Source organism: Anarhichas minor, unplaced genomic scaffold, assembly GCF_050575085.1.
Source record: "Anarhichas minor isolate MPS153535 unplaced genomic scaffold, ASM5057508v1 ptg000017l, whole genome shotgun sequence".
In the NCBI taxonomy this organism is placed as follows: domain Eukaryota; kingdom Metazoa; phylum Chordata; class Actinopteri; order Perciformes; family Anarhichadidae; genus Anarhichas; species Anarhichas minor.
This window is the reverse complement of record NW_027466463.1, coordinates 7732017-7756767: the sequence shown is the minus strand read 5'-3', so window position 1 is coordinate 7756767 and position 24751 is coordinate 7732017. Positions and strand designations below refer to the sequence as shown.

The 24751-nt window shown below is 45.3% G+C and overlaps 1 protein-coding gene across 2 annotated transcripts in view; it reads right to left on the bottom strand.

Annotated features, from left to right (window-relative positions):
- Positions 1 to 8636: 8636 nt before the first annotated feature.
- spata20 (spermatogenesis associated 20) overlaps positions 8637 to 24751 on the bottom strand; it is a 35898-nt gene continuing 19783 nt past the window's right edge. For both annotated transcript variants that reach the window (XM_076093201.1, XM_076093202.1), the window contains 2 exons: positions 22926 to 23006; positions 8637 to 9880 (listed from right to left, as the gene is read on the bottom strand). In XM_076093201.1, the coding sequence (XP_075949316.1) occupies positions 9686 to 9880; positions 22926 to 23006 (276 nt within the window). In that variant the 3' untranslated portion in view covers positions 8637 to 9685. The remainder of the gene's footprint in view (positions 9881 to 22925; positions 23007 to 24751) is intronic.

Below are 24751 nucleotides of genomic sequence, written 5' to 3'. Positions count from 1 at the left end.
TAAGATTGTGTATCTATAAATGGAATGGAGAGAAAAGACAAACAGAAAAACATCACTGACCGTGTGGTAACTTTTCATGTCAGCACACACAAAGCACATCAATGATTTATTTTTATTTTTTTCTTCCCATATTTGCCTCGGACAGACGAATTCTCATGGCCGTTTTTATTTAGTTCTGAAAGCTGAAACCGTGCCACACGGGAGACTGGACTTACCAGACTCAGTAAACATCGGATCCTGCAAGCACTCCCTTCACCAGGAGGAAATCCCGCAGCATGTGTGCCTTCTGCGTCAGCAGCGCAGCTGCACTGGCACAGCGCTGTGAACCCGTGGTCACAGATGCTCCAAGGCCTCCAGTCCCTCAAAAATGACAGAGGGCCTTCAGATTTTTCCGTCATTGTTCAAAAAGTTCAGTCTGTGACGGAAAATATTCAGTTAACGCAACCTCTGATCCACATCTCTGTCCATCCGTCCATCCATCGATCTGTCTGTCCATCCAACCATCCATCTTTTTCCTTCGTCTTTCGCAAGACTTGGAGTCTATATTGAATAAATTGATGGACAGCGATGCTTTGAGCTAAATGCTAATGTCAGCATGCTAACATGCTCCCAATGACATTGTTAAAATGCCGGATGGTATGTTGTAGGACTGTTTGCCATGCAGCATCTTAGTTTATTGTGTTAGCATGCCGATATTAGCACTGGCGCTGGATGAAAAATCAAGGGACCAACAAAGTCATTAGGATACATAGACTGAGAACTATGAATGTCAAAAACCCTCAATCAAACCCTCAACCCCTCTCTGTCTGTTGTTCTTCGTCGTCACACTGTTGACTTGTCCTTGGCGCCCCATGTTGCATCATCATTGCTCCTTCTCTCCATATCTCAGCTTTAATCCTTCCTCTGCTGATCAAATGTTAGGCTGTTTAAGGAATTTGGCAAATCCGTGTGTCTATATTGGTCTTTCGCTCAGTCACAGCGGGGCTGAATCACGGAGCACCATATGCTAACGATATTCGTCTGTCTCGGCATCTGTCATACAAAATCTCTTAATATTGTTTCCATCAGAGAGGCCGAGCTGGTTGCAATTTCACTGACAGTGTGGGAGGAGCTTTCAAAAGGAATGTCCTTTTTGAGGTAATTTGCTGCTGATAAGGAGTCTTGTATGGGGGCTTGCATGCAAGGCTATGGTACATTAACTTCTCTGCTAATAAAATTGCTTTAGCAATCAAAAGTTCAAAATGATGCCGGGCCACATGTGTGTGTGTGTGTGTGTGCACATGACATGTAACAGTTGTTATATTCCTATGGCTGTTCCGAAATATTCTTTTGATTGTTCCTTTGAATATGAATTGCTTTCATGCCCCGTTACGACCTCGTCTGTTCTCTTTACTCAAACGTTATGTGTGTGCCTGAGGTATTCAGCTTCTAAGAGCATCGCTACAAAGACCATTAGACGATAGACAAATACTTTTGACGTGAGTTTAAACGACTAATCTTCATTAAACCGTGTCCAGTGTGTTGAGTCTATGAAGCCGTACTGTAGACCGGACCCCCCCTCCAAAAGCAGCACTCTGAGCCGAGAGGCAGCAGAAGTGACCACCGTGACACTGTCCCACAGTGCACTTTACCTCAGCGCTGGAGCCATAACAACAGATGGCCGGTGCCTGTTGACATTTGGCCATCACTGCAAATCTCCCTCCATTTTTTTGATAAACTCTCAAAAACTGCAGTTTACGCGTGTGCGTGAATGTCATCAAATGTCGAGGAAATGTCAAGGGCTCGGACACGAAGACGGGGAAGATGGGCACTTGGAGTTTGTGCGTGCGCAGGCAATCTGTGAGTGTCAAAAGTACACAGTGTCATTGTCAAAAAAATCCCTCTTTAAAGGGAGATCTGTTCAAGGAGCCAGCATACAACAGTAGACAACACAGAGAGGCCAATACAACGGTCACACACGACACAAAAGAGTAGCTTCAAGACTATATTTGCCCACATTGATCATACACTCTGTTAACCCTCCCATTTAAGTGTAACTCTGCGTGAAATGACCCTGGCGCCGGACCGCCGCAGTCGGGTTCAATAAATGGCGAACCAATAATGACACCAGAGACATCAGTGATGACAGATTCTACCTTTCACAAGTATTGACAATGATTCCCATTTAGAAGAAGGTAAAAGGAGCAGCGGGAAGCAGACAATTACCAGGTTGCCTTGCGCAACTGCAATATGTTTCTCTCGCCAAGCATGATGCAAAACTGCGACACTGGGTGAGCGGGAAGAGGAAGAAACCCGGGAAGGAAAACAGGGGAAACGTGGAGTCGGGCAAAGGGGACGGAAGGATCTAATGAGCATCTCTTTCATCAGACTCGGCTAACATGATGAACTAGTCGCCGTGTTCCCCTTCAGCCTCCATCGCTCTAGTTACCTTCCAATCCACCGCACAAACCAGGTCTGGCAACACGTGATAAATCTACGGGAAGCGACGAGCGGGAGTGCAAGTGGCACGAAAAAGTGAATCAAAACCTGGACTCACAGGTGCAGCTGAAGTACTCTAATTGCACTTACACTCGAGCCACTTCTAGCAATTTGTTTTTCATACAGTAACAACGAAACACAAATATTGATGCGCCGCCGTTTCATGGCGAATGAGAAAATATGAGATAAATTTCCTCTCTTGACGATTTTCAAATTTCACAACACACATCATTCACCCACATTAAAAGTGACTTGCAGTAAAGTGGAAGCGAGTTACATTAATTTCCCATTATTAACATTTTAAACTTGGGTTTTCAATGGGGGCAAAGCCTAATCAACAGCAGCACTAATCAAACTTGGCTGGCGGTGAATGCAAAGAGAAGTTTGATGATATATGGCCTCAAATGCAGTTCAAGTCTTTCTCACACACTTCACAAAAGACTAGAGGCGAGTCGGTTTCTTGTTTCTTTTCCTTGTCGCAATGAGCCTCCCTTGCCCAAGCCAAAAGCATTTAAAAAAGTACACCTGTCTGAGAAACATTCAACCATATGGTATATTTTATAGACCGGTGAAGTGGCTCTGAAGGAATCTCACAGTGTTTAATACTACCTCGACTGGAGCGGTGGTTTATATCCACCGGGCAGCTTTTATGCTGCAGGGTAGCAGCTGGAAAAAAAACAACGTACCATAACGGAAGGGCGGTGATAACGTTCACACAAAGTGACTGAACGGGAGCAATAAAACAAGTTACAGGAGCTCTCGGCTCAAAAGGCAGACAGCCAGTATACCCGGCACTAAAGCCACAATAATATAAGGTGCAGTAATAAAAATCCATACAGTGTTTTTTTTCCCCGGCAAACCCAGCTCATATTTTTCTCTGCCTGTTTCACTCTAAACACTTCTTCCTTCATTTGCTCCATTCTCCTCGCTCCATGTCATCCTCCTCTCGGATTATTACTGTCACCTGCACACAGCGCCAAGAGAGGGGAAGTGAGCTGAGCTGCTATTAACCAGCTATCATGAGCTGTCCCATTCAATATTAGTTCACGAGGGAGGCGAGGCCAATGCACACTCTCTTGACACACACTTACCCCACCGACATTTAAAAAAGGGGGATTTCGTCACCTTTTCAGAAAAATCCTGTTTTTACAGTCCGCTTCCAGCGAAGATCCACGTACCAAACTGTAATCAACGTTGAAACTCACGGGTTGATAAGAACGCTTATTAATACATTCCATAATTCATGCAAAAAAAGATAATGTGCTGTCCATGAAAGGAAATCAATGGTAAGGTAAGACTTTAATATATTTGAAAGAGGCTAATAGGGCAATCTCATGTTCAAGGAACACTTAGAAGATCACCAAACTCATTAGGATTCGTCCTGCACCAAGGCCTGTGCAAAAGTTTGAGCCAATCCATTTGACAGATGTCGAGACGTTGGTGCTAGATAAAAAAAAAATATGGTGTCATCCTCTGGGGACCATGAATGTCTGTACGAAACTTTATGTCAATCCATCAAATGGTCGTCAAGGTATTTCAGTCTGAACCAAAAGGTTAGAAGACAGCCAAGCCGCCCTGCTGCTGTCACTGAAATAAGTTGATGTGGACAAATATATACAGTGTGTTTAATCGTCTTTTCTTTAGGGCAGGGGTCACTAATAGGCGGACGCTGTTGTATCCGGACCGGGACCTAAAACCGAATTTGACAGTCAGTTGTTGACTACATACAGACATTAATACAACCGTTGGCTAATTCAATATATATGGGACTAAATCAGACATTATTGTGTTGTTCCGGACCTTTGCATGAGAAACATTCTCTCTAAATGGACCTCGTTGAAATTGAATTGAATACCCCTGCTTTAGGGCAATACTTACCACACCACCATAGCCAAAAGTAAGGTTTGTGTTGAAATGTCAAGGACCAACTCAGTGTTTTTTTTCATGTAGACTGCGAGGTTAACTCTATTACCTCACTGCCTCCACTCCTGGCCGTCAGTTGGCCCCACAGCGTCTGGCTGGATGCACTCCGCTGCTCATGACTGCTTTTGACATGCTGCTGCAGCCGATACAGTCTGAGCCATGATCCAACACTGCTGCACTCCCGCTTCTGTCATGTAGATACAGTGTTGGCCAAAATGTCACAAAAGGAGAGCGCAAGACAAGTCGGAGGAGGAGGAGGAGGAGGAGAAGAGGTGATAAGGTGACAGACATATAAATACACCAACACAGTTTCACTGCCATGTACTGGTATGATGCTGTAAAGTGTAAAAGTGTGGATGTTTGTGTTTGTTTCCATCCGTCGAACCCTCCTGCTGACACCAGAGATGATGAATAGATGGAAGTGTCGTTGTGGTTGGATGGGTCAAACAAACACAGGACTTTCACCCTGGAGACAGCTGTACGTGTCCCGTTTGAAACCGAAAGTCTAAGTTGACTTATTTTACCGTACTTTTGTTTCGTAACTTTAGTTAACAATGTTAAGTTGAACTTTCACAATGCGGCTGGTGCAGTTTGGCCCCTCTGAAGCATTAGAATGGTGGTAACAACCACCGATAACAATGGCCGTCTTTCTTCACCTTCATCACCACCGACCATGATACATTGGGCATTGAAATAAACTGTGCTTCACCAACTCAACACACAGTGACAGCAAAAAAATGGTGTGGTCAAATTTGGCATTGGGTAAAGAAAAAAAAAATAATTGTTGGTCTAACTTTTGATTTTGAAACATACAGTTTAGTGGACCACATGACGTGGCTGTGTGTAATTTGAAAAAGGGTTGCTTGTGTTGCAGTTCCCCTCAGCCCTACAGAGTGTTTTAGCTTCTTTTAGCTCACTGTTATGTCCCCGTTTTCATAATTTCTTCTTTCCGGCAATAGCAGTAAAAGAAAATGCCAATGTTTTTGTTTTTATTAATTTGTTCTGCCTCGGGAGCACATCGAAGACGTCAAACAAGGTGAGAGCAGACATCAATTTTGAAATGGTCTGATGTGGCCTTGGGAGGGACCTCAGGTGGTCGTCTCGCTTTGTGTGACATACTGCATGGGATAAAACGAAAATATTTCCTCCTACGGTCATTTTCATTCCAGAAAGCATAACGTCCGTCGGCTCAGGCTGATATCGTGGAGTTTAAGCAAAGCATAAAACCAAGGAAGTGTGAAAGTCCTCTCTGCGTATCACCACTCTGCAGTCATAGCAGATCAACAGCATCATTGACATCTGGAACGTACGGTACATCGGGATATTTGGATTTCGAGGCTGCTTTACCTTTTTTGTCTCCCTTTCACGTGCGAGTCTGTGTGTGTGTGTGTGTGTGTGTGTGTGTGTGTCTCGTCTCAGTGTAATTACCAAGGTTCCAGACTGGGTTGATGAGGAGAAGCATTGATTTTTCTTCTTGGACTTTCTTGGGCTTATCAGACAAGCGCTGGTGGTGGGATGCCTATTCTGACTCACACACTACCACACAAATAAAAAAACACTAGAGTGATTATAAAAGTCTGATATATTAACTGTTTTCACATAAAAGCACTTTCGCTTTTTGAATAAAACGGAAAAAAAGCTTTTAACGAGACTAACTTTGCTCTATATCGAAAGGTTTTCCACATTTCTTTTTCCAAAAATAAAGTTGTTCTGGAAGACAGCACGAGAGCAGAGACATGAAATCCGTCTTTTTTCTAGCTCGGTGACAGAAGAGTAGCGTAAGAGAATCCACGAATGTTCCTCCTCTCTCCATGTTCGTGAGTCGCTGTTCTCAGCCCCCTGAGGCCTCATTATCACACAGCCTTACTGCTCAGAAACGTGACTGTGGCGTGAGTCAATAACATAACCATCCAAAAACCAAAAGAAGCAAGTTATGAAACGAACACGCACATTTAAACTCTTGCACTAACCAAACTTAGTCCCATTCAACTAGTATCAGATTACACTGTGCTCGTACATTTACAAACTTGCAGATACAACACTAAGTATGTAGCTTACTCATACTTGACATCCAACACATATGAATGAAATGTATGCAATAATTTGTAGCATTTGTAAATTGTTAACTCGTGTTCGTGAATATTTCTAGCCTGGTGTTTAGGACTTTGCTTTGTGTGTCAAGTGGCTGCCACTTAGCAGCCAATGCAGGCCTTTGCTCTTAGTCCAGCTCGACCTTAAGGTTGATTTAATGCTGTTGATCACACAATCTTACTCAGCCGACTTTGTCAGAAGTAGTTAGTAAGTCAATGTCGCCTGTTAAAAAAGATGCAAGGAGTAGTAAGATAATTCTGCTTAGGCTTCGCAGTGTGCGCCGCCATGTTGCTGTGACGTCAGGTTTGATTATGGTCGGGGTCTTGCCCAGGTTGGTGGTTGTAATTTGCGTTTCGACTTGTGTGACCGTTCCATTGCACTTGTCCCTGTTTTTTTTTTTTTACCAGATTTTAGAGTCAAATGTATTATTGCAAAGGTCTGAATAGGCAGGAGGTCGGGATGGATGGGTCACGCAAACGCACGACTTTCACTCAGGAGACCGCTGTTTGTGTCCCATGTGAAACCAAAAGTCCTCGTCGACTTCTTGAAGATGACTACTTGTAACCAAACCAAGTAGTTTTTTTAAATGTACGTTAACTATGTGTAGCATCATCGTTTGACCCAATGAGTTAAAAAGGGACGCCACGGGGTCCTGACCGAGCGTCTGTATGTGACGAGTTGGGAATGAGAACATGTTGGCCAATTCGTAGAGGAACACACACTTGGGTCCTAGATTTGCAACCAAGGGTGACCGTGCCATGTCAAAAAAACCTGTGGTGAGAAAAAAAACTTTCACAATTCTAACTGAATTATGTAATTTGAAATCTCCTGAACATTATATTGTTTAATTTACTATTTGATGTAATTTACCTGGTCGTACTTTGTCCTGTATAATCGTATCACTGTCTTCTGTTGAAAGGTTTGCCGTTTGTATTTTGCTGTGAAAAGTGCCACACAAATGAAGTTATCATTAATATCTTTGCCGATAAGTGGCACTTAGATTATTTCATAATTAGCGGGTCAACAAGTTTGCCCCCACTAATCCCAGTCGGCGCTAATTAAAATTTAGCTCGTGCAGCTCCTCGCAACAATCAGAGCAGAACAATAATGAGAGCAGTGGTGGAATTTGCGAAGGGAGGGGGGATAACAAATGGTGCGTGTAAGGAGAAAGATTGAATAAATGAGAAGACAGCGGTTCTAGCACGCTTACAGGGCTTTAGTACAGCAGAGGTACTGTTGCGGAGAGACGCACGAGTGTGTCTGTAACCAAAGATAGAGGGGTCCCAACCTGGCAGAGGATGATCGGGTGAGACACCGCGGTGAAGGGAGGGGGAGGTATACGACTGTGGAAATTTGGAAATGCACGAAAAGGTGTTCCAAAAGTGCCAAAAAGGGGAGACTGTTCCTAATCTGACATGTTAAGAAAAGTGAGGTCGGGACAGTGACAGTGCTAAAATGGACGCGACAGTGCTAAAATGGAACAGAGTGATGCCTCTCCTTCTCTCATACACCTGTCAGTGCCTGTGTGCCTCCCATTCCTCATCTTCACCCCACGCTTTCCCCTCTTAGCAATTTCTTGTTCTTCCACAGAAGCAGCCGTCTGCCAAAATGAGTTCCCTTGTACTCGAGGCGACAAGGCCCCTCGCCAGCTCTTAGAGGAGGAGGAGGAGGAGGAGGGGGGGGGGGGATTGGCAGACTAAATAGGAGGGAAAGCAAAAGTAAACAACTGCAGATGGTCTAAATGTTCTTACAGTACGTTGGTGGATGAGATGGCGATTCATTTCACCTCCCGTCTTTCCTTTTCCTCCGCTTCCAGAGCGGGACCCTCTGAAGCAAACCCCCCCCCCCCTCGCCTCCCTCAACATCAGCAGTCCATCTGTCTCCCTCTCGCTCTCACACACGTCCACGCACATTCTCGACACGACGCGCAGTCACACAGAGTTTACATTACCTTCATGCAGCCTGCCGGGGGAAGACATTTTTTTTTTTTTAAAGTACACAACAGTGGGTTTCTCTCTGTATGATGAATATTTATAGTACAAAGGCAGACTGCTGGGACACATTCACGGCGTCCCTGCAGGAGTTGTCCCATCTTGGGCCGAGAGAAAGAAACCTTTCATAAAAGAATTTGACAAAAACATCCAACATGTCATGCCGTTTATTCTAGTATTTATTCGAGGAAGTCTTAAGGCAAAAAGAGAAAACTGAAAATAGTGTGTTTGAGTGATCCCACTTGTGACGCCTTGTTTCAAGACACCCAGAGAATAGAAACTGCAAACAAAAAAGAAGAAGCATCCATCCCCCAAGAAATGTAAAGGACACTACTTACAAAGGGAAATCTATTTATTATTCAGCGTTGTGCGTATACACGCTGTGTATTGTACTAAACCTCAAGATAAAAGACACGAGACACGAGCCTCTGCAGCAGTGGAGCAGAATCCTCTCACGTTGAATGGAAGACAACGGGGGTGAGAGCAGATGGTAAACGGAGCGTCCTGAGAGAGCGGCTCCTTCACCGCAACGTTACTTCAAAACGAAATCAAATGCGCACACAAACTTTTGAAATTGATGCACGTGGATACATACAAACCTGCGAACCAACCTTTTTTTCTTATATATATATATATATATACACACACACACACACACACATATAGGCAAGCGGACTGTCAGATCCATGTGACATGAATGTGGAGAGCAGGAACACAGGGCCAGGAGAGGACAACAGGCCACACCGGTTCATCTGCAGAATATTGCCAGTCCAATTCATCCAAGCGGTCTCATGTTATAGTCGATTACGAGTCTGTAGCTTACTTCCGGGGTAACAGCTAAGCCAGGACATTTTGTACAAGTGTTAAATATTCTCAGTGGACTGCCACTGCTGCTGCACGTGTTTCTTTACAAGGACATTTAGAGACCTGAATTTGAATATGGCTCCACTGATCAACCGTCTCTGAAAGCCATATTCGAGGTAATGCCTAGCTGGTCTTGCTAATAAAGAATAGGTTGGAGTGTAGTATGAAGGACTGGAGTCACCTCATGGTACTGTATGTATTTCTTCCAATGTAGCGTATCGACTTTTAAAGCATTCTTATATGGCAGAGTCAGACTCACAGCCGAAATAATCTATAGGCTACTGCTTAGAAGATTACAGCCCTCCCGGTAAATCCCAGGTCAGTCAATAGTGCAGTGGTCATTCTGCCCGTCTCTCCGTGGTCCCGTCCAGCAGAAGCCTGCGCAGTTCCTGGGGGTCAGTGACAGGGAGAGAACAGGTGAAGTCCTGGCAGACGTAGGCTGTGGCCACACCACCTTGCTGGGACATGGAGGAGAGGACGGGCAGCCGCTGCCGCAGGAATCCGTCTGCATCGCCGTCGATGTGCATCAAAACCTGCCAGAGAGAGGAGGAGGGGTAAGGGAGGAAGAAACGACAGAAACTGGGTCAGTTAAATACGTCAAATAAGTCCTATCTTGCCATTCTGCCATTACATTATGGAGCACTAATATTGGTGATAGGCAGTAAAGAGTTCAAGACAAAAATATAACTATTACATAAATAACAAGGGTGTCAATATTTCAGTTCTAAATAGAAGATCGATCGAAATGAGCTTTCGATTTCGTCCTTCACTTCTGTGTAACTATGAGCATATTTTTACTACTCGAGCTCAACTCAGTTCATTCCGTTATATTCTTCACTGCAGCAGCCAACTACCTGCTTTACATTTAAGTTAACGCTTAATTTTTGTTACACATGATACCATGTTTGAGAACCAATGATCTGTTGATCGTTTTACGAATCAAGACTTGAAGAACTGCATAGCCGTCCGTGCTGGGGAAAAAAGAAGCTTCAATCTAAAATAAAATCGTGACCTTAAAATCTAAAGTCGAATTGTGCATTTGGACAACACCCTTAAAAAAAATGAATATTACTGCAAGTTAAGTAAAGTAGAGGGCTTTATACTTCTCCTTAACCACCAACTCATTTATTTCACTTTTGTACTGTCAACAACTAGCTTGTTTTAGTGTTAAATTAGCTAGCTACAATATAAGTTTTTAGATAAGTTTAATTGACTTGAAAAGAGACATGAAGTCACACACATCAACATATCACTACAAAGTCTGAGACAGTTGTCCATTGCCGTCGTTGACGAAAACAAGAGACATTAGCTTGATAATAAAGAAAAACTTTTAATTAGCCTTAGATAGCTAGCATTGTTAGCGTTAGCTTGCTGGCTTAAAATGTGTTTACGCCGTTACAAGGGTTTATGCAGAGATGCTACAGCAGTATGCCATACAATATATGGACTGACATTATGTGCACTGGCTGCTGGGGTTTTATTAACACAGTAAGCTGCAGATACAAGTAGCTGAAAACAAGTGTTTCCAGTCAAGCTAACAAGTCACACAGCCCTCTCAATTGCTGCACTGATGGTACACGCAGACACAGAAAAGCGCACAAAGACACTCCCGTCCTGGGTCGACATCTATCTCATTATGATATTACTATGAGGAACATTCTGTGTAGCCTCCATTTTTCAGTGGAGCGTCTCAGCAAGGGACGGATCCCAGTTGTGACAAGGACCGCTTTCCTTTTTTTTTTTTCATTAATGCAACTGTCTAATGCCCACAATTGGAGAAAGACAATGGAGTGTGTGGATGGATATGTGGTTCACGTGTCCCGCCTGCAGCACAAGTGGTTCCCAAATAGACCTCAACTCCACTGCTACTCCGGTGTTGGCCTTTCACGTCTTCGGAACTGCTTTTTTGTGTGTGTGTGTGTGTGTGTGTGTGTGTGTGTGTGTGTGTGTGTGTGTGTGTGTGTGTGTGTGTGTGTGTGTGTGTGTGTGTGTGTTGGTGCTCTTGGACAGGCAGCAGAGCGAAGTTAAAGCCCTGTTCGTCCCCAAGGCAGCTTCCTGTCAAACACGTGTCACTTCCTCCTGGCCCCCCCAAAACACCCCTGGTTCACAGCGGAGCGAGAAATGTAAACAACAAGCACAGACAGGAGTGATAAAAGGAGGGGGAGGGAGGGGGAGACAGGGAAGACAGAATGAGAAGAGAGGTCCCGAGATACATCTCGTCCCAGGTTGAAGTTCGGCAGGAGAAGACTGACACGCGTGACAGATGGCAGACCGGAGGTCAATCAGAATGCGTCAAAGGCTGCACACGTACTGATGGAGGTGGGTTTGATTGATCTTTAGAGCTAGACACAATGCAGGCAATCCATCATTTCAATACACCTTGCGGGACACACACTTCTACAGCCGTACGCCAGCTACTGCATTGGCACTGCGACGGCCATGCTTGCCCGTGTCGCTGATGGCTGACAGCATCAGTGTTTCCTTCCACAAAGGAGAGAATGGAACAGAAACTGGTGTGATTTTCTGTTGGTTAGATGACATTCTAAACAAAGGAAAACTACCCGAAAGCTGCTATGACAATCTAACCAGATTTAGAATCTTGCTTTCAACTGTAAAGCTTTACTTTTGTGCCAATATACGTAGATGAAAAGACATACTGGTTGCTCGGAATCATGGAAAATGAGATCATCTACATTTTCATGGATGCCGAGCAAACTACCTTACCGCTGATGACTATGTCATATGGTCGAAAGCCCCACAACGAGTAAGCGACCTTGAGTTAAGATTTGGGGTGCCTTAGTAGCCGAATGGTGACCGCGCATGCCCCGTGAACGCGACATTGCCGGTTGTGTTCCAGCAGGGGACCTTTGTTGCAACTGCAAGCCGAAGGCCTGAGGCTTGAGGCCCTGACCGTGTGACTTCCTGGTTACCCCCATAATCTGTAGCCCACTCCATCCAGTGTGACTGCTCCCTGCAAATTCCTTCCAACCCGTGTACAGATGGACAGGGGGTCAGGTACCCCTAATTCTTGCTTGTTCCCATCTTGGCCTGAATCTTGCCTTGGCCCTCAGACAACATTGTCCATTAGAGCAGACACTTCCCCCCCCTCCTCTGTCCCCTGTAGCACTGCCAGCCAGCATTCACCCAGGGCATCATGCAGAACTGTTTGCATCCTCTCCATCCTGTCTCAACGAGACCTCATGCTCTCATTCAACGGCCGCCTCGGTGCGTCCCAAGTGCTCCACTCAGCCATTTAGAGGCTCATTTTGTGCTGGTGGCCATCTGCACTTCTAATGCCAAGAAACTATCAATGGGTTACGCTTCCCGTCTCCTGCCATTGAGGACAGTCTCCGCGGCGGTAAGATTTTTTTTAAGCCCGGTAAACAAAATCCCTCGTTCGGGGATGATGACGGGACGCTGCCATGTCTTATCTTATTCTCTACAGTGATGCTGGGGGCTCCTCTGGACACCGCTCAGAGCAGAAATAACCTGAAACACAGGAAACTAGATCGCTGGAGAGGGTTTGAAAACATTTTAAAGGCTTTAACACTCACACACACACACATGTACACACGCGGGGGCAGACTGGTGAGGCGTGTGATGGAATGTGGTCATAACGGTGTGACCGTTGCCATGGAGACGGGAGGAGGATTGCCCCGCCACGTTGAACCACTTCCTCTCCGTCCTGACTCTTCTATTTGCCCGTCAGCTTCATGCGGTCCCTCTCCGGACCCAGACCACATCTAGCTGCGTGCCCTCAACCGAAAGGTCACGCTGTAATCCGCCCCGTGTCGAAACGACCCCCCGGGGACTGGACAGGACGAGTGTGCGTGTGTCTGCGCAAGAGTGACAGAGAAAGAGAGCAACAGAGAGACCGATTATGTGTGAATGTGATGAAGTGAATGTAAAGTGTGTGTGGTCTTGTATTTGCAAAATGTGTATGTGTGTGTGTGTGTGAAGCTGTAGCAGACAGCACAGTTGGCTACACATGAGAGCACAGTCAAACTCCCACAGGGTTAATCCCTTCATACACTGGGCAACCCTGGAACACACACACACACACACACACACACACACACACACACACACACACACACACACACACACACACACACACACACACACACACACACACACACACACACACACACACACACACACACACACACACACACACACACACACACACACACACACACACACACACACACACACACACACACAACTCCCTCCCGTTAAATGTCCCTACGCTGACAGCTCCCTCCCACTCTTCCTCTCTCATTCTGCCAGAGCTTTCAAAGAACACAGCGTACACACACACACACAAATGCATCTTCAGGAACCCCCCCAGTCAGCGTCAGCGCACACAGCTCACAGGCCGACCAAAGCAACAACAATGAACACACGCGCTTCTGAGAGCCGCTGTCATACCTGAGGAAGAGAGTGATGACGCCGGCTGTGAATCAGCGCCGTGTGCAGCAAAGCGTGAGGAGATTTGCTTCCTCCATCTCTCGCACTCGGTTTTGTCTCTCTCTCACACACACATACGCACACACACACACACACACACACACACACACACACACACACAAACAAAGGGACCTGCTCAGTCATCATAACAACCTGGCATCTGGACTGTCGCCGCGGGACAGAACCGGACACACACATTCACACTCTTGGCACGAAACTGCGGCGATGGAGGGAGGAGGTGCAGCAGGGCCACATGCTGCACCTCCTCTCACACACACACGTTGTCAGTCGTCCACTGATGCCGACTTCACCCTCGATGTCGTTGCGGGGTAAACACAGGTGTAATCAACAACATCAATTACTGCCCCCCCTGTTCCATTTAGGTTCCCTGGAGTTTTGCATGCTGGCTCACTGGAGCGGCTGTGATGCGCTTAATAGAACGGGACCGATACATTCATTTTTTTTTTTATCAATTACACCTGCGTGCTACGACACGTCAAAATGGCTGCTGTGAGAAAGGGCTATTGCATAGAACGTTGGAGAGGACAGAAGGTTGTCTCCTTAACTTCACCGCCACACAGCCCCGGCAGGCGGACAGCTGGTTACTCGGCCCGTTAAACCTCATTTAAGTCCGCTACGCGGTCCCTGCGATGACCTACCCTGGGGACGAGGGACTCCGTATATAGAGCAGTGATGAGGAAGCCACTCCTGGCATGTTGAATTGTATGAGCAGAGTTGGAGGGTTACTGCGTGCTTGCCGCGGAAACCCCGCATGGAAGCTGCAACCAAACCGCGGCGGGAAAAGTTGGACACTTAAGTGCTGCAACTGTCTATTTTCTAAATGTTTATTTCATTTATTTTTTTAATGTCGGAATGGTTAAAATTCTAATTTCAGTTGCTTAACGTTAGTCCACGCGGAGATGGGAAGAAGTTACCGCTTTTATTGTTGCGATCTATGAATAACGTGACGTCATATCCAAATAGCCAACGGACCTTTAGCAAAACATTGAATACCCAGGAAAAGGTGTCGGCATCACAAAGTCAACTACCCGTTTTATCTGCAAAGACCTTTGTCTGTATACCATTGTGGAAAATACTGCTTTTTGAAACATGGCTATCTCAGAGACAGTCGTGCCCTAAAATCTACAGCGAGGTTAAGTCAGAGTCTTCTGCCACCATAACGGCCCATCACATTACACATGGCTGGTCTTAGTCCTCTCTTCTTATCCAGACAAGAGACTTTCACGAGGGTCAAGTGAACTATTCCACCATTTTTTTCAAAGATCAGCCCAAACGGAACTTGCAACACATGTCTTACCGGCGCGTTACTACCAAGCCACAGTAACAACAATAAAGAAGGAAACAAGACAACAGACGAGATGATAGTCACATAAACGATTACATTTTTTAGACCGTTCGAACATACGAAAATCATGACCCATACGTAGCATCAACAAGGTGCAACAGCGCGTATGATACGGTTAAACATTTCCTCGAGCAACAGCCAGCACTGCCCCCCCGAGCTGAGAAGGAGATCAGGAGTTCATCCAGGCCCTGAAGCCAGTCACGGTGGCTTCATGTCTTATGTCAGATAAGAGTAACCCGACAGTCTTCTGTCACGGCCCCGATACAAGCACAGCAAGCCGCCCAGGAAACCCCAAGAGATCCTCTGTTTGTCAGAGAACTCAAAGCACCGGCTGACCGGCTTCTTTGACTTCTCTCAAACTGGCCAGACTGTTGAATAAGTCGAATTGTGTCGAAGATAGAATACAAATGATGTGTTGTACTGCTGTGTTGTATTTTTTGTTACCCGTACGAAGAAGTGATGAGGCCTGACCAGGAGGACCTCAGTGATGATTGTTGAGTGTATGACTCAAATTTTTCCCACGGTCTAGTGTTGAAAAAGTATCAATAAATCCCAATATTGAATTCCAACACTTGCAGAATCGCAATACTTCAAAAACGCTAATGACTGATGTTAATGACTCAGCAGTTGTTAAAGTAACATGAACGTAGCGGCCCTGTTACAGAGAACCGAACTTTCAGAAACTAATGCTTTGGGAGCAATTAGACTTTGTTATTGAGTATGGAGTATGACGTTTAAACAACATTTGATCACTCCCTGGACATATTTTCAACTTCAAATTTTCTAAAAAAGCAAAAAAAAAAAAAGAGGATAGATTCTATCATTTGAAATAAATGGACTGAAGATATTCTAGTTATTCTAGTCGGGGTCACGCTGCCCAAAAAAGGATGAACAGCAAAAAGACCCCTCATAGCTACCAGCGACTGTCTGCGTGTGTGAAATCAAAGACTGCCGGACTCCCTGAAAAGGTGTTTCATTAGCTCTCAGTCCCACAGCGGGTCAGAACCAAAAAAAAATAAAAATCAGTTCCGTTTCAAACTCATTACAGGAAACTGTAAACGTCTTACGTCACGTGTCAAGTACCTGCTTGAACATGACGGCTGTTACATCACACTGTGGAGGTCATCTGCACACCAGCCCGCACCTCATTTCATGCTACAGTGATGAATATGTACCCCTCCACATGTTGTCTCTTAATGACAGAACAACGGCCCAGCAAATGAATTGTGCTTCATGAGTGGACTGCAAGTATTGAAAAATAAAATAAGTGAATAATAGTAATTAAAAACAACATTATTTTATGTTGACTTAAAATAGCGTTTAAAAGTTTACATGAAGGTTTAAAACCAGCATTATGTTGGTGTTTTTACAATGTTAATAGTACTTTAATTCTATTTTTCAACCTACACCCTCAACGGGCAACGTATCCAAGGAGATGCAAACTGTAAAATGGGAAATAAAAGTCATATTTTGAAACATATGCAATGGGGTTATGTGAGGACTAATGAGTTAATGGCAATGACGTTCTGAACGACTTCTATGTTCCCGCCCATTAACAGTAGGCTATTGTGTAATAACTGAAACGTTACTACCTCTGATATAGTAAAGTAGGGCCATTAAAACAATGTCGACACCTACCAAAATAAAAGCCAGGAAAACCCTCCCTCACAAATAAAACAACGGTTACACCACACTCTGGACGATCGTATTGACCCCCCCCCCCACCACATCCTTGGTTATATCAGAAGAGAACATTGGCAGCTTATGAAGATACAGAGAGAGCGACGGAGTGAGGGAATCCCGTGGGCATCTTCGACCGGCGCGCGCGTGTCTTATCGGGTCGGCGCAGGGTTTTTATTCACCGAGCCGAGATGTGGATAAGCACGGAGCGCCGGACCTACAGACGAGATACAAGCACGGGGGAGAGGATTACATCTCACATTTCAGATTAAAAATGGGGTGAGATAAGTGTTTGAGCAAAATGAGGGAGAAAAAGTGGGATGAGTGGCTATCTGAGTGCATCGCAGTCGGCCGGCTGTAGCACTCTCCCTGCCGCCGGGACCATCTGGGACCTTTTTCCCACAGCTGTCGATCACCCTGGGCTCTGCTCTCTGACTGGTTGTTGGGCTTAGCAGGTCATTTGCAGAGAACAGCGGAATCAATTCGCAGAACACAACACTGCATTAGCCGCCTTTGATGAGAGAACAGGGTGGATGGGGAGCAGAGGTGTAACAAGGCGGCAGCGTGAAGAGCGGGAGGGTCAAAGGTCGCCGAAGGAGGACTGTGAGACCGGCTAGCTCTAATCCTCCTCTTCACTGTGTTGTTAAGTCTCTAGCTAGGCTCTCCTTCCCTCCCTCCTTTCCTTCTTCCCTCCCTTCCTTCTGCTTGCCCTCCCTTCCTTCTGCTTGCCCTCCCCGTCACCCTGCCAACTCTTCCCCACGTCTCTGAGGTCTTGTTAGGGATTTCTCCAGTCCTCCACAGATGCTTTCTCCTCTCAAAAGGCCATGCTCCTCCCTTCCTTCTCCTCCGTCCAACTCCGTGTCGCTCTCCTCCTTCCTCTCTACAGGCATCGAGAATAGGAAAGGCGTAGAAAACCCCGTCTATTTACAGTCATCTCCCTCCGGGGATCCATTCCGTCTTGTTTCTGAAATCCTCCAAACAAATCCCTGTAACACCCGCTGCTCTTTCTGCCCCGAGCGTCTCTCGCTTACACCAGCATCTCGTGGTCCTCCTTAACACTCGCCACGGACGGCTCTCCCTCTCACATCCACTCCAATTTCCTCACTTAAGTGCACCCCAGAGAGAGCCGGCAAAAAAAAGGTCTGACTTTAAAATCGCGCGACACAGACGAGAACGCTTACTCGGATAGTTTACCGGGGGCAAAAAAAAAAAAAAGAAGCACACTGGAGGCTGATTAATAAGCGGCACTAAGCGGCAACAGAGGAGAAGAGAAGGAGGGAACCAGATGGATATGACCACTCATAGCGCTTTTACACTCATGTCATTCACACCCATTCACACACCGATGACCGGGGCTACCATGCAAGGTGCCACCTGCCCATCAGACCGTCTAATCATTCACACACCTGACGGCATCGCCTAGAGGAGCCGCCGATCTTCTCAATTGAAGGGACGACCCGTTTACGAGCCACAGTCGTACATATTGCGAGAAATGACTCGTTGTTATAGACCAGGTTAGTGTCTTTACCGTTACGAACTGCTATTCCTCACTGGAATTCCACGTGTCATATAACTTAAGAGTAGTTATCTGGAAGTGGTAAAGGGAGGTTTCTCAACAAATTGACTTTCTTTTGTTGCCAAGCAACATTTATAACAGCCGAGAAAGTCCCCCGAACGACAGCTGCTGGAAAGACTGCGTTGTGTTCCGCCGCTCACGACTTCAGAGCCTCTACAGTCAACAGAGCTCGACTGAACTCTAATCAAGCTATATTTCTGTGTAATAGAAAAATGAACCACAATTTATTTGCAGCAATTACAATCAAGAGCGATGTTTCTCCGTGACTGTAATTGATTGATTACAACAAGCAAAAAGAGCTTGGGGTGAGTAGAGAGAAGCGCGCAGTCTTGAATTAAAATAGTAAATAAATGCAATGAGGTGAAGATCTCAGTGTGTGTGTGTGTGTGTGTTTGGTTTAGCATGAGTTGGGCTCTGAGCACCTCATTCAGCACAATTAGAGCGCGCCGGCCTTGAACCAGGAAAACAGGCGAGGAGTAATTGGATTTAAATCAGACATGTTTCCCTGCTCATAGCTACCTAATGTAACGTGGAACACAATCCCCTCACTCACTCACCCACTCACCTCGTTTAACATCCCTCCATCTCTTAGTGCTCACACAATTCAGCCTTTTGACGCCATCGTCCGTTATCTTTCTCATTCCCGTTCTCCAGCCCTCTCTAATTGCTTTTTCCTCCAAATCTGAATCTTAATCTGATCCATCATCTAATTGTGTATTCTTTTTCTGCTGCTCTCCTGGGCATCCCATTAGCACCTTTTGTTTTTGTTATTACTACCAGGAATTAACAGCAAAGTATATTTGATAACTAAATTAATCTTTTAAGCGTAACAGCTTTTTTTGTCTCAGAAAAACTTCACATTTGAGAAGCTTGAACCAGCAACCATTTGGCATTTCTGTTTCGTAAATCACAGCTCAGCTACCTTCACTATGAGCCACAGATCCGTCGAGCTTCATGTCTCTCTGCACGCTGAAGTGACGTGCACGGCGTCTTAGAAACAGCAGTACTTGCCGTTTATAGGAAGGTGTGGTGTCAAAATTTACAAGAGCAGAAGTGTGATGAATGGAGTCTGTGTGCTCGAACACGAGGCGCCGTCGTTAGCAACCCAGTGCGACTTCAAATGCCAAAGAGAAAGTGTGATTGTGGAGTTACAGTCCCGTTTTAAAAACACACAAGCTCCGCTCGTGATTATGATGACGTGTTCAAACGCAATCATGAAAAATGTAGTATTTGGCGAGCAACGTGAATAAATACAGTTGTTTGAGGGAGATGTTTTCACAGTTTATTTGAGAAGCTGAGATATTAGATATTAGAGAGGGAATTATGACCTGATTTCCTTATCATTCGAATAGTGTTTTTTCTTTCCAAATAACTATTCGGTTTATACCGTCATCGGGGCAGGTGGCACAAAACTATCTGTATCGGCCGATGAGGCTTATCAACAATCGACAATCGCTATAAAATGTGATCGGGGCATCTCTAAAATAAAAATTTGCTCCTTTATTCTTTTCTGCTGAATCACAAAACCACGATCCGAGCTGGTAGTTTTGCGATCCGCTGCAGCTCTAGTATGTGCATACGTACCGTGCATCTATTGCTATGTGGGTAGACGCTTGTGGACATACTGCGTCAGAAAGTGTGTGTTTGTGACAGCGTGTGTTTCACAGATACTGAACGAGCCAGTGCTATTCCTGTGGGAAGGTTGTATCTCAACCCAAAGAAAGAGTGTGTGTGTGTGTGTGTGTGTATAAAGTCTTGTGCTGGATCATCACATCTCAGCCCGGCCAAGATAGTTGCTTCTACCAATAAGGGCCAGCTGTTCACACATCTGCACGCACGCACGCAGGCACGCACGCAACAACTGAAGTGTGCTTTTTTTCCCCAGCCATTTTCATGTGACACATTCTGAGAAAAACAAAAATTGTTGCCTCTGTTTTAGTAATACACTGTTCCCCGCTTGGGAGTATCCCCCCCCCACACTTTGAGTGTGTACCGGTATCTCTTTCTCATTCAGCATCTTATTGGTCCCACTGGTCTCTACCACTGGTAAAGACCAGTGGTAGAGACCAGTGTCTTCCTCTGGTCACCGTCATCTCCTCCTCTCATCCTTCACTGCGGGACTTCCATTCCCTCTCGTGTCCTCAGCTCGACCCCTCACTGCGGTAATTAGCAGACGCGAGCCGACGCCCTCGATCAGGCTGAGGTCTCATTAGTCTGAATTGGATTCATAGGACAGCTAATTGGAATAAGTTAGTCGGACTGAAGAAGACAAAGCGGTTGACCCCCAAATCATTAAAACAACAACCTGGAATTACATTCAACACCGATTTGAATGCAACATCCCTCATCTGAAACATAAACCCGCCTTGAAAACTTGAGACCCTTGAAGACTAACAGACTGCTCCGACGTCAGAGACTCCCACGTGATCAACCTGACAGTGACGAGGCCCAGCATGTGATTGGTCCTCGCCGGGTGTGATAGCACACAACACACATCCCCTGTAATAACGGATCCATCCTGATAATGCCTCTATCTGGCTCCCTTTCTTGGTCTCCGTCTCTCTGCAGGGCTCCGCAATGTTACTGCAGCCACCGGCTGATACTGCACAACTCATCTATATTTCAGTAGGGCCCTGTTGAGTGTGTGTGTGTGTGTGTGTGTGCGTGTGTGTGTGTGTGAGAGAGAGAGGGAGGGAGGGAGAGAGATGGGCTGTGTCAGTGGGCATTCGCTGCTTTAATTCACTGATGTAATTTTGCTTTTAGGGCCGGTCGGATAAACAGAGCTCAGCGTTGCAGTCCGGCGTGTTGATAACAGTGAGGCTGCGAATGCACCACAACAGTCCGTGAAGGACACCAAAAGTCAAAATCTCAATTAACCCCGAGCACGTCCCGCTGTCAAGCTTCTACTTTTGTAATTTGGAACGATAAGGAGGAGGACTTTTCTGCCTGAAGAAACAGTGCTTGAAGTGGAAGAAGAAGAAGAAAAAAGGGCCAGTATCACTATTGCATTCTCAATTTCTAGAATGAATGAAATGTAGCAAAAGTATTGGATTTGGAGGGTAATAGCTTTTGACTCTGCAATTTCACATCATTTCGGGTCATTATTATGATTACTTTAGACAACACCCAAAAAGCTTGGATGCTAAACTTGCTATAGTTAAATAAATATCTTAATATTTACACATCTAACAGCCTTCATCCAAACATTTAACTCTGCTGGAAATGTTGTCCTGTAAAGTCATACTCTGTAACTCAAAAGCCCACATTTAGAGAACTTCTAAACTTCGTTCATCTATATTTGTTCATTCATAATATACAAACAAAAAGGTTATGGACGCACACATTTTTTTTATCTTCATGCGGCTTATGAGGTGCGGTGCAAAAAAAACGCTGGCAGTGCGCCGTACGATTGTGAGTCGCCCTGATAAGCTGACATGGAGAGGGCAGAGAAGAGCAGCAGCATTAGCAGCTTGGTAAGTTTGTACTCGCCGTAGCAAGTCGCGCCAGAAAACAATGTAAAATCATGGCCGGCGACTGGTGTGTGTGTGTGTGTGTGTGTGTGTGTGTGTGTGTAGGGGTCCGCAAGTGGTCTCTTGGTCCCGTTGGTCGGGCTCCTCTGAATTTTTGTAACTTGGCAGGCGCGCCCACATCACAAAAAAGTTCACTGATAAACATGTCTGGGGATTTTTTACAGATAATAACAGATAATACTGCTGGCACTATCGTCACACTTACCGGACAGACATGAGAGTGGTATCAATCGTTTTATCCACTTGTCGGAAAGGAAGCCACAAAAGCAATATTCCCAAGATGTCTTAAATTATTCCTGAAGTTATTATTATTCCTAGAAGTTTAAAACTGAAACTTCTGAGAAATGTGGCCGTGGGAAACACAAACATGAAAGCGTTGGCTAACTGTACTGAATTTCAGTCTGACTCAGAGTCACAGCTGTGCAACTCATAACCAGCAGCCTGTATCAGGGCTGGCAGGAAGCCTCAAACAAACACACACACACACACAGACAACTGCAGGGTTAAGATTTGGAACCACAAGGCATCTAGATGTTAGGAGAGGGCTTTACGGTCAGCTAATGCCTGAAAAGAGATATAGTTGGGGAGTTAATACACTGATGAGAGGAGAGGAGCTCTGGTTAACCTTTACAGAAACACACCTAAACCGGCCAACACCCCAGGCTCTGTCACAGCTCGGCCCCACTCTGCATCTGTGTGCGCGTCTGTGATTTTGCGTGTGCATGTTTCAAAAGGTTACTGTGAATCTGCTGCCACTATAAAAAATAAATAGATAAAAAGGTACTGATGTCGGGAGTTAGTCAATGCGTGTCTTCGTGCTGCAACTTGGATCTTTCAGGGCTGCTTTTGTGGTCTGGTGACACGTTAGTTTGTCAAGATGATGCATCACATCTTTCACAGACACACACAGACACACACACACACACACACACACACACACACACACACACACCTACCTTATGTGGTAGAAAGAGGGAGTTGACTGCTGCTAGAAGACTGGCGGTGTCCGGGGCATCCCTCTGGCCACAGATCACGATCTAACAAAAGAAATAAAAAAATGAAAGGGAAAAGCCGGTGAGAGGAGGAAAAGTAGGGATGACAGGGACAGAGAGATAACGAGATGAGAGGGTATCAATAGAGTGAAATAAGAGGGGAAAGGTGACACACTGGAGGCGGGCGTAGTTGTAGCAGTAACAAGGGGAGGCAGGTGTTAGCTTCGCCCTCGGAGCTCGTTAGCCTCGCCCCGTAGCCCCGACTCGTCCTCCGCAGGTCATGTGTGACAGACAGACAGCTCGCTATCCTCCTTTACTGTTACTTCACTCTCTGTTCCTTTGATTGTGCAGCACACGACTTCTAACGAAAAGTTTTGCTGTAGACCGGGAAACTTTGGGGGGTGGGGGGGGGGGATCCTGCTGTGCTCTGCTAGTGTGCTGGTTTCAGTGGTTTCAGGCTAACTGAGGGTGTTAACATTCCAAAACCGATTATGTAACTGAGGCTGAACCGCTCAAATAATCCATGAAATGCATGACGGCTGTTAAAAAACTTGGGGGGGGGGGGGGGGGTTTAGTGTGCATGTATGTAGAGGGCTGAGATAATGCCACTGTCCTCTGACGACCTGTTTTACTCTGTCAACACTTTCTTTAATAAGGAGAGGCCTCTGAACACCATTTGTATCCAAAAAGGGTTTGTATCAAAGTGCTTTATAGTGTTTTATAGTGTTATACAAGTTCAAGGTCAGTGACTGTATGTTAAAAGTATACTACTTAAAAAATTCTAAATACAGTTGAAATGATTTGTAAATGTACGTCGTTGATTTTATTTAATAGACATAGGGGGTCTGATTTTTGATGAGGAGGAAACTTTAGGAGGTGGTAGTAATACTCCGGCTTTATAAGATGCTTGGTCTAATAAGAATTGTTCATGAATAACACCTCTTGACGTTGCTTTAAATGTATAATGATTAGGGTTGGAACATTTTTGCAAGAGATATTAATATGTAATTTGGAAATTAAATAACCAAAACCTCTAAAAAAATGTGTGAGAAACCACTAAATCTTTAGTTTAAACATAAAAATGTAATTTCCCCAAAGAGGGACAAATTAAATATGACTTCTTCTTCTGAGCTGTATGTTGTTGCACTGTCATCTGAATCTGGCTGATTTTCTCTTCTCAGCAATAAAAGAACTTCCAAACAAACAGTATGCTGGATCAGCTTTCTGTCATATTTGTACGATAAATGGAACACCTTTGTTATATAATATATAAAATCAATTAGAGGAGATCAAGTCGTGACTGCTGTGTTCTCACCATTCTGACACCCGATATAGATCAAAGGAATTATACATGTTCATCAATAATGAAAAATGCTGCAGTTGCTAGCAATGATATACGAGTCAGACAAGATTATCATAACATAAACTTGTAAAATATCCAATGATCTTACTGTTAACAGGGCCCTCTGTCGCACTGTGGCCGGCTGTGACGCTCTACTTTACCTGCTGATGCGTTTCCACCTCAGTGCACGGTTATTGACAACAGCTGTGAGTCAGCAGAGCCAATGTGGGGCCGCTCGTTGTTTCACCAGCCTCTTGCTCAGCTTTGGGAGCAGTTCTGCCGTGTATTGTTTTGGTTCAATTCTTGTCGGTAACTTGAATGTCCATCGTGCTCGCACAATTCGGCAGACAGGCAGAAAATTCTCGCTTTCAGGCCGTGAAAAAACGAGTTTGGGCTACAAACAGCCGAGCAAACACTTGAGGCGTGAGCCCAAAACTGGCACACGCCG